This window comes from Fukomys damarensis, unplaced genomic scaffold, assembly GCF_012274545.1.
Source record: "Fukomys damarensis isolate Sample0158 unplaced genomic scaffold, DMR_v1.0_HiC HiC_scaffold_16, whole genome shotgun sequence".
NCBI lineage: Eukaryota > Metazoa > Chordata > Mammalia > Rodentia > Bathyergidae > Fukomys > Fukomys damarensis.
Genome location: NW_022900928.1, coordinates 66,738,775 through 66,753,802, shown reverse-complemented (window position 1 = coordinate 66,753,802; position 15,028 = coordinate 66,738,775). Strand labels below are relative to the sequence as shown.

The 15,028-nt window shown below is 49.4% G+C and overlaps 1 protein-coding gene across 1 annotated transcript; it reads left to right on the top strand.

Moving 5' to 3' along the window:
- Window positions 1-21: 21 nt before the first annotated feature.
- Window positions 22-10,953, top strand: Hyou1 (hypoxia up-regulated 1). Its single transcript, XM_010629291.3, has 26 exons — window positions 22-138; window positions 739-836; window positions 1,031-1,124; window positions 1,281-1,359; window positions 1,472-1,626; window positions 1,741-1,817; window positions 2,212-2,393; window positions 2,634-2,749; window positions 4,273-4,465; window positions 4,600-4,734; window positions 4,843-4,925; window positions 5,041-5,173; window positions 5,327-5,514; window positions 5,784-5,922; window positions 6,433-6,493; window positions 6,778-6,857; window positions 7,182-7,367; window positions 7,466-7,638; window positions 7,746-7,833; window positions 7,944-8,066; window positions 8,663-8,796; window positions 8,905-8,989; window positions 9,171-9,411; window positions 9,504-9,554; window positions 10,007-10,057; window positions 10,168-10,953. Exons 2-26 carry the CDS (start codon window positions 746-748, stop codon window positions 10,227-10,229), a joined length of 3,000 nt encoding a protein of 999 aa, XP_010627593.1. The 5' UTR covers window positions 22-138; window positions 739-745; the 3' UTR covers window positions 10,230-10,953.
- The last annotated feature ends 4,075 nt before the right edge of the window (window positions 10,954-15,028 follow it).

Sequence of the window (15,028 nt, the reverse complement as noted above, 5' to 3'; positions counted from 1 at the left end):
CCTAGCCACCGCTCCTCGGGGAGGCAGCGTGCTACCCGGGGGCGGGTCAGAGCGGGAGTGAGGCCCGCACGGATGCCGGTGCGTTGGCCACCGCGCGCCCCCGGTCTGAGCCAGGATCCGCTCTGTTGCCTCGGTCAGGTGAGGCTTTCATGAACTCCCAAGTGCTCGATACTGCGCGGCGTGTAACCTTAGCGCTCCAAGTACTGCTGTGCATGGGGAGCGGGGCCAGGTCGTGGGTTGGGGTGAGGAGAGGGGTCAGGACAAACCATAGGGATACATAGGAGCGGACGGGGCCTTTCTTCCACCCCCGCCACTCCCAACGCCATCACCGGACCGCCCAGGCCCAGCCCGGCTTTCCCCGCCATCCGGGGGAGCTGCAGATGTGAAGGGGTAGTGGTCCGGTGCAGGGGTCTCGGGCCCCATCCTGAATGTCTGCACGCAGGCGGGTGCTGTGAATGGAAGGCCGGAATCTCCTTTCTCCTGTCCCGTTAACTTCTCTGATTAGGAATGTGGTGGAGCCGAGAACTCATGTTCTTTTGTTTGGCCCTTTCTCTGGACATTTCTGGGGATGCTTAGAGTGGTTGGAATTCATCTGGAGGGTGGGAGGGCAGTATAGCCTGCTCTGCCCCCGGTGAGAAGGCAGTAGGTATGAACCTTACTGCTTCTCAATTCTGGGATGTGGTTCTGTCTCCTCTGTGCTGGACATCCAGTTACAAGTGTTTTTTCTTCCTTCCTCAGGGGCACAATGGCAGCCACAGTCAGGAGGCAGAGGCCGAGGAGGCTTGCCTGTTTGGCCTTGATGGCTATTGTCTTGGCAGACCTGTTGGCACTGAGTGGTATGTATCAGGCGAAAGGATCAAAAGAATAAAGGAATGGTGGGGGGCATAAGGCTCCTGGTCAGAAGTGTCTTAGAGTTGCTGGAACTGGACTTTTTTTTTTCCTTTGTTATCTTTTGCCACCAAAAGTGGTATACCTTCATTAGAGAGCCCTGAGGAGCGGGTACTGATGGACAGTCCTGTTTTCTCTTTAGACACGGTGGCGGTGATGTCTGTGGACCTAGGCAGTGAATCCATGAAGGTGGCCATCGTCAAACCTGGAGTGCCCATGGAGATTGTCTTGAACAAGTAAGGGTGGCCCTCATGCCAAGGGTGGGCAGTGGGGAGTCCAGGTACCGAGCATATGTGTGTTCCTCTTAGTGCTCACACCAGACTTCAGTGTCTGAGTGATTAGTTGCAGAGTGGGGAGGCTCCTAGGTCACATTCTAGGTCTTTCTTCCTCAGGGAATCTCGGAGAAAAACCCCAGTGACTGTGACCCTGAAAGAAAATGAAAGATTCTTTGGAGACAGTGCAGCAGGCATGGTGAGCAGCGTTCCCTTTCCCAGAGTGGTTCCTTTCTGTATCTGTCTCTATGATGTCAGAGATAGTCATGCTGGGCTTGGGTACTAACGCTGCTCATGTCTACCTTCTTCAGGCCATTAAGAACCCAAAGGCTACACTGCGATACTTCCAGCACCTCCTAGGGAAGCAGGCAGATAACCCTCATGTGGCCCTTTATCAGGCTCGTTTCCCTGAGCATGAGCTAAGCTTTGACTCTCAGAGACAGACAGTGCGCTTCCAGATCAGCGCGTGAGTGTTCCGTTGGGGAAGGTGGGCTCGTTATCCCTTCTGGGTTCCTCACTGGCATGCATTGATGATTGTCCTACCTCAATTTTTGGCTTTCCTTGCCTCTGTTCCCCTCAGGCAGCTGCAGTTTTCACCTGAGGAAGTGCTGGGCATGGTTCTCAATTATTCTCGTTCTCTGGCTGAAGATTTTGCGGGTGAGTGACAAGGTGGGGGCCACAGGTGGCCACACTCCTTCAGGACTAAAGTAACAATTCTCAAATGGAGATAGTTTTGCCTCCTAGGGAACATTTGACAATGTCTGCAAACATCCTTGGTTTTTACATTTGTGTATATGCCACTGGCATCTAGTGGGTAGGAGCCGGGGTGACCTCCAAACGTCCTGCAGTGCTCAAGAATGCCCCTCCCAGTGACGGAACTATATGGTTCAGAATGTCAGTAGTGACTAAGTTAGAAATCATCATCTGGGGTAGTGAACCTACGGTGCATGTGCTGCAGCAGGCTGTTTGTATCATTGAAAGCTCTGAAAGGTTTGCCATCACTGGTCTAGAGTGTGGAACTGGTGGGATCCTATTCTCTTGTCCCCTGTAGAGCAGCCCATCAAGGATGCTGTGATCACTGTGCCAGCCTTCTTCAACCAAGCTGAGCGCCGGGCTGTACTGCAGGCTGCTCGCATGGCGGGCCTCAAAGTGCTGCAGCTCATCAATGACAATACTGCCACTGCTCTCAGCTATGGTGTCTTCCGCCGGAAAGATATCAACAGCACTGCACAGGTGAGCACCAGAGGCCTGTTGCCCAAACATGCAGAATGCCTGAGCCCGAGGTGAAGCCACTTGACCTGTCTTGCACTTGTTTGCATACCTAGCTTTTGACAGAATGTACCTCTTGATCCGCGTTGAAGCTCTTTAGCTTTAAGTTGAGAGTTGAGCAGCCCCTTGGATGTAAGCAGGTGGGAGGCAGACGCTCTGGCCTTTGATAAGTTTCCTGTGACAGTTCCCTTGATATTTCCACAGAATGTCATGTTCTATGACATGGGCTCAGGCAGCACCGTGTGCACCATCGTGACCTACCAGACAGTGAAGACTAAGGAGGCCGGGATGCAACCACAACTGCAGATCCGGGGGGTGGGGTGAGTGGATTCCCGGAAGTTGGCTTCTTCTGAACATGTTCGTGATGGCTATAATTCATATGTCTTGCTGCCAGGAAGCTCTGATCTGAATTCCATCATCTGATAAATGCTAAACACCGGTGGGAACATGTTATGACCCTTAGGTCAGGGCTTTCAAAGAAGGGCAGCTTTCTCTCCTGGTCTGTAACAGTGCTGTCCTGGGTAAAGCATTAGCCTGGGGGACCAGTCCCAAAGAGTAGAGGGAAGCTGGAGAGAAGGGGAGTACAGCTTGGAGAAATTGAAAGGCAAAAACCTTCCTGAGGAAACCTATTCTGAGGAAATCTTTGAGTTTCTGAGGACATTCATGAAGCTGTAGGTCATATGTAGAATGTCTTGTGGCACTGGGGATTGAACCCAGGGCCTTCTAACTGAGCTGTATCCCCAGCTCTTATTTTTTATTTTGAGGCAGTCTTGTAAAATCACTAAGTTGCCCAGAGTGGGCACAAATTTGTAATCCTGCCTCAGCCTCCTAGAGTGCTGGGATTATAGGCCTGCACCACCATGGTTATCTTTTTTTTTTTTTCCTCTCTTCTTTTTTTGGTACTGAGGGTTGAACTCAGGATCTTGTGCTTTTGAGGCAGGTGCAGTACTACTGAGCTAAATCCCCAGCCTGATCTTGAAGGTTCTCTTTAAAATGCTAATCTGGGGCCAGGGATTTAGCTCAGTGGTTTGGTGGCCTGCCTTGCAAGTGCAAGGACCCAAGTTCAATCCCTGGTACCAATAAATAAATAAATAAATAACCCAAATTCAATCCCTGGTACCAATAAATAAATAAATAAATAAATAACCCAAGTTCAATCCCTGGTACCAATAAATAAATAAATAAATAAATAACAAAACAAAAATGCTAATCTGTGGGCTGGGGATGTAGCTCAGTGGTAGAATGGTTTTTTAGTAAATGTAAAGTCCTGGGTTCAGTTTCCAGCAATGCAAAAAAAATTTTTAAAATAAAATGCTGATTGGTTTGTAACCCATTTCTTTGAACCTTTCCCTGTGCTGGTCTGAGTTTTACCTCCTGTAGCTGTTTATAACCCCTAGTTCACTCCTCTTGATCTTTAACCTCTCACACATTGCCCTCCTTTAGAGTTTGCCAGCTCTCTCCTGCTTTAGGATTTTTACAGATGCTGTTTCCTGTTTCTAGAACGTTCTCCCTTCTCTTCCCCTAGTTCACTCCCATTCATCCCTCAGGTTTCAGTCCCAGCACCACTTTCCCAGTCCCCTCCTGAAGAGCACAGCTATCCCTGTGTGTTCTAGTAGCTCTGTTTTTCCTTGAAGAGAAAGGTGCATCCACTCCACAGTGGATGCTCAGAAATTACTGTCAAATGAGTGGGTAGATGAACTGTCCCTGTGAGGTATCACATGAGAATTGAGAATTGAATATGTGTCCACACTCTGAGTACTGGGATCCTTGAAAGAAAGGTAGGATGCCATGCCAGTGGAGAAACCCTGTTCTCTACACTCTGCCTGCTTCCTTTCCTGAACAGGTTTGACCGCACCCTAGGGGGCCTGGAGATGGAGCTCCGCCTTCGAGAGCACCTGGCTGGGCTCTTCAATGAGCACCGTAAGGGCCAAAGAGCCAAGGATGTACGAGAGAACCCACGTGCCATGGCCAAGCTGCTGCGGGAGGCCAATCGACTCAAAACTGTCCTGAGTGCCAATGCTGACCACATGGCCCAGGTATCCACATGGTGCTGGTGGAGGGCAAACTCCCCACTCCCAAATGCTGAGCAGCGCTGCCATTCTTCAAGTCTTGTTCCACAGAGCAGGACCTCTGCAGAAGCCCCCCAATACTCATCTTTGTTGTACCCCAGATTGAAGGCCTGATGGACGACATGGACTTCAAGGCAAAAGTGACTCGAGTGGAATTTGAAGAGTTATGTGCAGACTTGTTTGAGCGGGTGCCTGGGCCTGTCCGGCAGGCCCTCCAGAGTGCAGAAATGAACTTGGTGAGGGTGCAGGGCATGGCAGTGGGAAACACATGGATGTCAAGGGAAAGGGCTCACACTGAGGAAGGTGTTACCCACTTGAGTCTCACCTGTCTTATCCTTCTGCAGGATGAGATTGAGCAGGTGATCCTAGTGGGTGGGGCCACCCGTGTCCCCAAAGTTCAGGAGGTGCTGCTGAAAGCAGTGGGCAAGTGAGTGTGGGTGCTGAGGCATGGGGCCTATGTCTGCCCAGGGAAGGGCTGGAGGGCTGGGAATCCAGGCTGGGCACTCTTGAGTGGATGGGACTGATGCTTGGGACTCTTGTAGGGAGGAACTGGGGAAGAACATCAATGCAGATGAAGCAGCTGCCATGGGGGCAGTGTACCAGGCAGCTGCCCTCAGCAAAGCATTCAAGGTGAAGCCATTTGTCATCCGAGATGCAGTGGTCTATCCCATCCTGGTGAGTAAGTCTCTGCCCAGAGATAAACTCCCTCAGCCTTCCTAAGTGGCATCTTGCTTTCTGCCCACTACAGTCTGTCCCTTTGTCTTTCTGCCACATCCCCACCCTGGTACCCAAGCTGGTTCTCCAGTGTGCTCTCTCTCTGCCGTGTAGGTGGAATTTACAAGGGAGGTAGAGGAGGAGCCTGGTGTCCGCAGCCTGAAGCACAATAAACGTGTGCTCTTCTCCCGCATGGGACCCTACCCTCAACGTAAAGTCATCACCTTTAACCGCTACAGCCATGATTTCAACTTCCACATCAACTATGGAGACCTGGGCTTCCTGGGGCCTGAGGATCTTCGGTGAGGGGTGGGGGTACAGGCTAGGAGCTCTGGGACGGGGAGGCACAGCTGCCAGATTACAGGATGAGGGAGGGGACGGAGCGTGCATGGCTGAGTGGGAAGCAGGCAGTGGGCTTAGGGTAAGGGGTGAGAGGCTCTCTGGAGAGTGCTTCCACCCTTTGAGTTGGCCTCAGATGAGGCCCTGATGTCTTGTGCCAGGAGGCTTTGTAGTCTGGAGTTGAGGATGGGCTGAGTTGATCTCCTCAAACTCCTCTTTTTCTCCCATCCAGAGTATTTGGCTCTCAGAATCTGACCACAGTGAAATTAAAAGGTGTGGGTGACAGCTTCAAGAAGTATCCCGACTACGAGTCCAAGGGCATCAAGGCCCACTTCAATCTGGATGAGAGTGGTGTGCTTAGCCTGGACAGGGTGAGAGCAGCAGGAGACCTGTATACAGGCCAGGGCCGGGGCTCTGCCAGCCTTTCCCAAGTGGGTTCCACAGTGTAAAAAAAGGTTTTGGGAATCTGGCCAATCTTGGCTTTTTAACAGTGCTAACTAGGAAGTTGACAAGGGCCTTTCGAGCCCTGTAAATGTTTATGGGCACTGTAATTGGGTTAGTGAGAACTATAGAATGGTTGAGAAGCCTGTTTGTTCTGGGTTTAATATTTCTTAGCATATACTCTGGAAAATGATGGCCTATAGTGTTATTGAGAAGATTCACGGAAGGCTGTAAGAGACAAAAAGGAGCTGTGATTCTGTCTTCAGAGGGCTTGTAGTCAGTGGATGGAGTGACCATCCAGGAGTCCTTAAGAAAAGGCAGGAGAGAGACTGGGTTAGCATAGTTGCAAGTCTTACAGTGTATAATCAGGTACTCAGCATGGTAGATATTTATGGAGAAGTGGGGGTTAGCGTGCACCTTCGTTTCAAACCCATTTTCAGGTGGAGTCCGTATTTGAGACCCTAGTGGAAGATAACCCAGAGGAGGAGTCTACTCTCACCAGTAAGATGTGCACCTCTGTTTGGGTATGGGTGTGCGAGAAAAGATGCTCGTGTGCTTTTGGGACCACAGACAGGGCATTCCATTTGGGTCAAAGGTGGAGTCACTGCTTGGTCCCTTTTTGTAATGGTTTTGGGTTTTTTGTTGTTGTTTGTTTTGTTTTGTTTTGTTTTGTTTTGTTTTTGGTACTGGGGATCAAACTTGGGTCCCTGCACTAGCAAGGCAGGCAGTGGAACCACTGAGCTAAATCCATCGTCCCTTTTTGAATCTGTATACTTTCCCCGTAGAACTTGGCAACACCATTTCCAGCCTGTTTGGTGGTGGTACCACAGCAGACACCAAAGAGAATGGGACAGATAGTGTTCAGGTGAGCTGATGGTGGTGCCACGGTTGTGTGGAGAGCAGCATGGGGCAGGGTGTGGCAGCATAGGAAGGGGGTCAGGTGGGCATTGCTGCTGCTGAGATCAGTGGATCTCTCTTTCCCTTGGCCTGCACTGCCTTAACCATGCCCACCACACATACCTCTGGACTCCAGCTATGCCTTTTCCCTGGTTGTCATTTTCCTCAGTTGCCATGTGGCTCCCCACAAGCTATGTCCTGAGCAGTAACGCCCTTGAGAACAGAGGAGCTGGTGTGGCTGAGGCCTGGCCCCTACTGATTGTCATCCAGGGGGCCTGTGATTGTTCTCCAGGAAGAAGAGGAGAGCCCTGCTGAGGGAAGCAAGGACGAGCCTGGAGAGCAGGTAGAACTCAAGGAGGAAGCTGAGGCCCCAGTGGAGGAAACCTCTCAGCCCCCACCCACTGAGCCCAAGGGAGACACAGCCGCTGAGGGGGAAAAGCCCACCGAAAAAGAAAATGGGGACAAGTCTGAGGCCCAGGTGAGCTGTGGGCAGAGACCAGTGGACTCAGGGTCTGAAGGAGCTAGGCCTGCAAGGAAGCCAAGGCTCTTTCTGATGTTCTGATTCTTCCCAACCAGAAGCCTAATGAGAAGGGGGAGGCAGGGCCTGAAGGTGCTCCTCCAGCTCCTGAGGAAGAAAAGAAGCAGAAGCCTGCCCGGAAACAGAGAATGGTGGAGGAGATTGGGGTGGAGCTTGTTGTTCTGGACCTGCCGGACTTGCCAGAGGATGAGCTGGCTCATTCAGTGCAGAAGTAAGTAGAGATGGTGTGTGGGTGTGGGTGGGTGTGGAACGCACCTTGGAGGGCTTAGACTCCTAATCCACCATCTCCCTCATCTCTGCCTCTCCTTTATTCCACAGACTTGAGGATTTGACCCTTCGTGACCTAGAGAAGCAGGAACGGGAGAAAGCTGCCAATAGCTTGGAAGCCTTTATCTTTGAAACCCAGGTGGGCAGGATGGGGCAGCATCTTCTGGCCTTGGGACTTGGGTTTGAGGGTGTGTGCTGTGAGACCTGCCCTTGGGCCTATTGCATGCCTGCACTTGTGTCCCTCCGTAGGACAAGCTGTACCAGCCCGAGTATCAGGAAGTGTCCACAGAAGAACAGCGTGAAGAGATTGCCGGGAAACTCAGTGCTGCATCCACCTGGCTAGAGGATGAGGGCTTTGCAGCCACCACTGTGGTGAGGACCCTCCTGGGACATGAGCGATGGGATGGGAGCTCCTGCCCTCCTTGTCCAGGGTCAGAGAAATTGAGAAGAGAGTGAGACCATAAGTATTTCAGCCTGGGGTGTAACTCAGTAGTAGAGAGCTTACATAGTGTGCATGAATCCCTGGTTCAATCCCCAGCATTGCACAAAAAAAGACACAGCCAGGTGCAGTGGTGTGCATCGTAGTCCCAGCTATTCAGGAAGCTGGTTCCAGAAGAGCGGTTGAGGCCAGCCTCAGCAACACAGTGAGAGCATCTCAGGAGAGAGAAAATGGGGATGGACTGGGTGGGGGTGTGGTTCAGTGGTACAGCTTACCTAGCATGAGACTCCTTGGGCTCAATGCTAAGCACCTAGGCAGGTATGGGGGAGCATGCCCATAATCCAGCACTTGGAAGGCTGAGACAGGAGGGTTGCTGTGAGTTCAAGGCCAGCCTGAACTGCATAGTGAGACCCTATCTCAAAAAAAAATAAGCAGTCCCCAGCACCAAAAATAAAAATGGATGGAGGGCTGACTCCTCAGGGTTCTTCTACCATCTCTTCAACCCTCTGCTCATCCCCATGTCCATCAGATGTTGAAGGAGAAGCTGGCTGAGCTGAGGAAGCTGTGCCTAGGACTGTTTTTTCGGGTAGAAGAACGCAAGAAGTGGCCTGAACGATTGTCTGCCCTCGACAGTCTCCTCAACCATTCCAGCATATTCCTCAAGTGGGTGGCCCTGTGACCTTCTCTGTTCATTCCTGCCATAGCTATAGTTCCCCACCCTCCTACCCCAGGCACCTCTGCTTCTTGGGCTGATCTCCTCCTGCCTTCCAGGGGTGCCCGGCTTCTCCCAGAGATGGACCAGATCTTCACTGAGGTGGAGATGACAACATTAGAGAAAGTCATCAATGAGACCTGGGTAATGACTTTGCAGATTTGTGGCTGGACACTTAGCTGGCATCACAGAGCCAATGGCTGGGGTGACAGAGATTTCTGGGCTGTGGGAAGAGTCAGAGGCTAGTTGGGGTCATGGGTTCATCTGGGACAGACAACTGCTTTCTCCACGACTTTTTCTGAGCCTGTTCTGGCCTCCCTCACAGGCGTGGAAGAATGCAACCATGGCCGAGCAAGCCAAGCTTCCTGCCACAGAGAAGCCTGTGCTGCTCTCGAAGGACATCGAGGCTAAGATGATGGCACTGGACCGTGAGGTGCAGTATCTGCTCAACAAGGCCAAGTTTGCCAAGCCTCGGCCCCGGCCCAAGGACAAGAATGGTACCCGGACAGAGCCTCCCCTCAATGCCAGTGCAAGTGACCAAGAGGAGAAGGTCATCCCACCAGCAGGTGAGGGCAGGGAACATGGCTGGAGGTACACAGGCAGAGAGGAAGCTGCCTATCCCTCCTGGGGCGCCATCTTACTCCTGTTTTCCCTCCAGGCCAGACTGAAGATGCAGAGCCCATTGTAGAGCCTGAGAAGGAAGAGACTGGTGAGTTGGAAATGGGGACATTGTGTCAGCTGGTGGGGGCGGTCCACATATTATATTGGCAGGCATTGCATGTTCCTAGATGGCCCCTGAGCTGTGGATTACCATTACTTTATTTACTTACTTATTTATAAGTACTGGGGATCGAACTCTGGGCCTTGTGCTTGTGAGGCAGAACCATTGAGCCAAATCCCTGGCTCACCATTACTTTAAAAAAAGATTTTTTTTTTTTTTGGTACTGGGGATTGAACTCAGGACCTCGTGCTTGTGAGGCTGGCAGCAGCATCATTAAGTTAAATCCACCCCCTCCCAGCTTTTTTTTTTTTTTTTTTTTTTTTAATTAGGCAAATAGACCTACTGTGTCCTGCACATCCTAAAATACTAGCTGGCTCTTTACAGAAATAGTTTGCCACCCCCAAACGTGCAGAGACTAAACTACTCTTTCCAAAATGCAGGATCTGAACCAACAGACACTGAGCCCCTGGAGTTAGGAGGTCCTGGAACAGGTGAGGATGAAGTGGAGGATGCTGGGCAGCTGTCGGGCCTAGAGGGAAGGTACCTGCAGAGAACTGGGTCCACTTACGTCTGTCTGACCTGCTCTCCCTACTCCCAACAGAACCTGAGCAGAAGGAGCAGCTGGCAGGACAGAAGCGGCCTTTAAAGAACGATGAGCTATAACCTCCACCTCCCATCTCCCCACTCATCTCCAGCCCCTTCTCCTACCACCTCTATTTATTATACACCGGGGTGGGGGCAGGGGGTGGCCCCACCCTCGAGGCTTGAGTTCCTTCTCATCTGGGAGTGGAGTGTGGGGGAGGGGCAGGTGGGGGCCATTCATCGGTTTCTTCTGGAATAGCCCTATTGTTAAAACCTGAATTTGTCTGGCCCTCCATCCCACCCTTACTCCCTGGTCCTCTACCCATCTGGCCCTGCGTTTGGGAAAAATCACTAATGCGTCTTAATTCTTTGCCTTGGGTAGGTAAGAGAATGGCCACCAGGGGCTGATGGAGACCTGGTAGTGCAAGGGTGTCCTGGTCCCAGGAGAGCATCCTTCCTTTCCTCCTTTCCTCTTCCACTGTGAAATCTGTGTTTGCTTTGGGCTAAGTCTGCAGAGCCTCCACCACCAGGTTTTGTTTCCGAATGCCTACCTGCTCTTTTCTTCCTCCAGAACGTTCTCTTTCCCTAAATCCCACCCCTGTGTCCCACCTGGTTCTTCATTCGCTTTCTTGGCTTCCTGGCACATATTGGGTTCTTTGCCTAAACCTTCCCTGTGGACTGGCTAGAGTAAATTTCAAGTTTCCCCATGGTACATATGACCTCTGGTGGCCGGAGTAGGCAGGGACGCAGAAGGGAAGCTGCTGCTCTCCAGGGAGTGAGCCTTGAGAAAGCCCTGAGCCCCAATCTGTGAGCACTTGGGCCCAACAAAGCCAGTAGAATGATTGGCATGGGTGCCATCACCCTCCAGGCATTCAGCATCCTTCCCAGTAGCCTGGTACACCACGTAGCTGTGATTAGCTGTCCCCTTCTCTTCTGCTGTTCCCCTCCCAGACGGATCCTTGCCCCATGGGACTGGGCTGACCAAAATGTGCTTTCTACTGTGAGACCCCATCCCAAGATCCCTGGGGGATGGAGAGACCATGGTGTGAATGTAAAAATGCCACAGGTGGGCTTTGGGGTACAGGGTTAGGGTCGGCTGGCCTTCCTTGTATGCATTGCTCTAAAACTGGGGGGTCCCTTACCCACTATGTCAGGTCCTAGGGAGCCTGTCCTCCAGTATTCTGTCTGTAGTAGCAGCTGGAGCTGACTCACAGCACCAGGACAAGGCATACCTGGTTGTCAATCATTTTGTCCCCACCCCTACCTTTTTTTTTTTTTCCCTCCTTTTTTCATTTTTCTTTTTTTGCCACATTGGCAGAGAGACCTAAGAGTCCCCCCTCCACCCTTGTTGGAGTTCTTAGCAGTTGGAGCTGGATGGACAGGTTTAAATCAAATTGTACTTTGCTCCATTGTTAATTGAGAAACTGTTTCAATAAAATATTCTTTTCTACATTTTTTTGTGCTTTGACCTTTTAAAATATATTTTCTGAACATCAGCATGTTTAGTATAGAAGATCGGGTAGAAGTTTGTATAATAAAATCTTTAATGCCACCACTGAAATATTAAGTTTTTTTCATATAAACAAAAATCTTGGTTTCCCTTTTACCCTAACAGTGTTTGATCCCCAGCAGTTTCATTTAACTTGGTGGTGGTGGGGTAGGGGTCTCGCTGGGTTGAACAGGTGGACCCTGAGTTCTGGGCTCAACAGTCTTGCCTCAGAGCTGGGACTACAAGTGTATACCAGTGTGTCTAGCCTGTAACAGCTCCATTTTACAAATAAATGGGCAGTTCATAGAGGTTCAGTAATTTGCCCGGGAAATTAGTGTTAATTTGAAATTCTGGCCCATTACCCTTCGCTCTTCCTACTCTGCCATAGGGATGTTATCGAGGTTAAGCATTTGGAGGATATTTGACTTGGGTTGTTCATTAGTTAGGATGCAGCCTTATTTCATCAAAGGAAGGCATGTCTTCAGTAGCCATGTACATGTCCAAGCAGTTTAAGTATACAGTGACCATAAAGGTCAATTTTTTGGGGGGGGTATTGGGAATTAATTTGGGGCCTTAGGCTTGCGAAGAAGGTGGTAGAACCACTGAGCTAAATCCCTGGCCGAAAGGTCAATTTTTTTTTTTCCTGAAGATTGAATAAGTCAGACAAATTTTGATTTTGGGAATTTTCTTTTCTCTCCCCCCATCCCCTCCTTCCCCTCTCCTCTTTCTTTTCTTTGTGCCAGGGATTGAACTCAGGATATTGTGCTTCCAAGGCAGGCAGCAGAACCACTGAGCTAAATCCTTGGCCCTGGATCTTATCTTTTTTTTTCTTTTTTTTTGGTTTTTTTGAGACAGGGTCTATGTAGTTGAGACTGACCTGGAACTCCCTATGTAGCCCAGGCTGGTCTCGAACTCACAGCAATCCTCCTGCCTCAGCCTTGTGAGTGCTGGGATTACAGGGGTGCACCACCATGCCCGGCTTTTTTTTTTAATAGACTTTTTTTTTTTTTTTTTGGTACTGGGGATTGAATTTGGGCTCTTGTGTGTGCAAAGCAGGTGGCAAAACCAATGAGCTAAATCCCCTGCCCTTAGTCTTCTAGAGCATTGTCTTTGAGTTGCGAAGACTTATGTTCTGTCTGCTTTTGTTTTGTTTTTTGATACTGGGGATTGAACTCGGGACCTTGCACTTTTGAGGCAGGTGGCAGAACTACTGAGCTAAATCCCTGGCCTTTCTGTCTGCTTTTTTTCAGACAGGGTCTCACTATATCTTCCATGCTGGCCCTGAATTCACTATGTAACCCAGGCTGGCCTTGAACTTGTGATCCTCCTGCTTTAGCCTCTTGAGTGCTTGGATTATAGATGTGTGCTACCATGCCTGGTTCTGTGTTTCTAAGATATAGACTTACATTTAGATTTTTAAAAACTGTTTTGAGTTACTTTTATTTATAGTAGAAGGGACAGGTCCAAATGTTTCTTTTGCATATTGATACCCAGTTGTCTGAGCAGCAATTATTGAACAGATTATTCTTTTTTTCAGTGAATGGTCTTGGCTTCCTTGTCAAAAACACTACAGCAGACTACCATCATATGAGTTTATTGCTGGACTTTTCAGTTCTATTTCACTGATCCATGTATCTATCCTTTGTTTTTAGAAAGGGTCTCACTGTGTAGTTCAGGTTGGCCTTGAACTTACTACATAGCTCAGGCTAACCTCACACTCATGGCAATCTTCCTGCCTCAGCCTCCCATGTGCTGGGGTCATAGGTGTTCACTCCTGGCCATATACCTATCTTTATACCAGCAGTATACTGCTGTGATTACTGTAAGCTTGTAAGTTTTGAAATCAGAAAATAATTTTGCTGCAGTTTTATTCTTTTCCATGATTGGCCATTCAAGGTCCCTACAACGCTTTCACTTAGTGCTCAGTTGTCTACCTGAGGTAAGAGTGATGGAAAGACAGTAGGAGCAAGGCCTTTATTGGACCCTGTGCTGTGGCACAAGAGGGGTCGCACACGACACAGCTCTCCTGGACCGACCAGAGGAGGGTGAGGTGACGGCATAGAGGGTTGGCCAACATGTTCTATATTTCCAGGAACTATTTGAGATTTTGAAGTGTGGCAGGAGGGGCAGGGATCACCTGGAGAGGTTGCAGGGCAGAGTCATCCAGAATGGCCATGGGATAGTTTTCTATGGGAAGTCATATGAGATAGGGCTAGGTGACTTAATTTTTATTTTATTTGTTTAATTCATTAATTTTTTGAGATAGGGTCTCACTGTGTAGTCCAGGCTGGCCTTGACCACATAGTGATCCTCCTGCCTTAGCCTCCCAAGTGCTGGGATTACAGGCATTCACCACCATGCCCGGCTAAAATTGGGGTTTTTATGCAATACTTTTCTCAATTTTCAACAGCCATGCTTAGGCAGGTTATATAGTTATGTTTTATGTGAGGAAACCAAAATGGAGTAATCCAGGCGCTGTATGGCTGAAAGATGGTTAAGGATTTTTCTTAAGTTTGTGATACATGTGCTGGAGCACTGTTAACTATATTCCTGGCATGAGTTCAGAGCCTGGAACAGGGTCTCTGTCCTCAAGCAGGAGGTGCACCTGCCCCAGTGGGCCTAGCTCAGTGGAGATCCAGGCCCTTCCCCTCCCAGCCTACCTTTGCTCGTGCAGTTCCATGATCCTCCCGCTAGAGGGAGCTCCTAGCACTCCATATTGGAACCTTAATAACAAGCAAAGTCAGACCTAGCAAAAAGCACTTCTAGTGTTTTAGGCCACTGAGCTCAGTCAGCTCTGTGAAAAAGGCTTATGCTAGGGCTGGGACTTAACTCAGTAGCATAGTGCTTGCCTAGAATGTGCAGGGCATTAAGTTTGGTCCTCAATACAGTACTGGAAAAAATTATGCTATAATAGAAAACAAATCAAGATATCTAAGTGTTTAGATGGTGTGAATGATTGCTGTGTAATTTGCAGAAAATTTGTTCTGTACCAAACACTTGCTGGGTACAGTGTAAATGGGATATAGTCCTTTCTAGTGCGGATGCTGACAAATTTTAAGTAATCTGAATTTAGCCAGGGGTGGTGGTGCACTCAGGAGATTGAGGCAGGAGGATCACCGTGAGTTTGAGGTCAGCCTGAACAAAAATACTCAACAAAATAATTAACAGATGGGATAAAATAAAATTTATTACAATGCCAAAAAAACCCTCTAATCTTTAAAAATAAATAAATAATTTTAGTTTAGCTGGGTGTGGTAGTGTATACCTGTACTGCCAGCACTGGAGAGGCTGAGGCAGGAAGATCACTGAGAATTTGGTTAGCCTGGACTACATAGTGAATTTAAGGCCAGGAAAACCCTTTGTCATAAAAAATTAAAAAGGGCTAGGGATT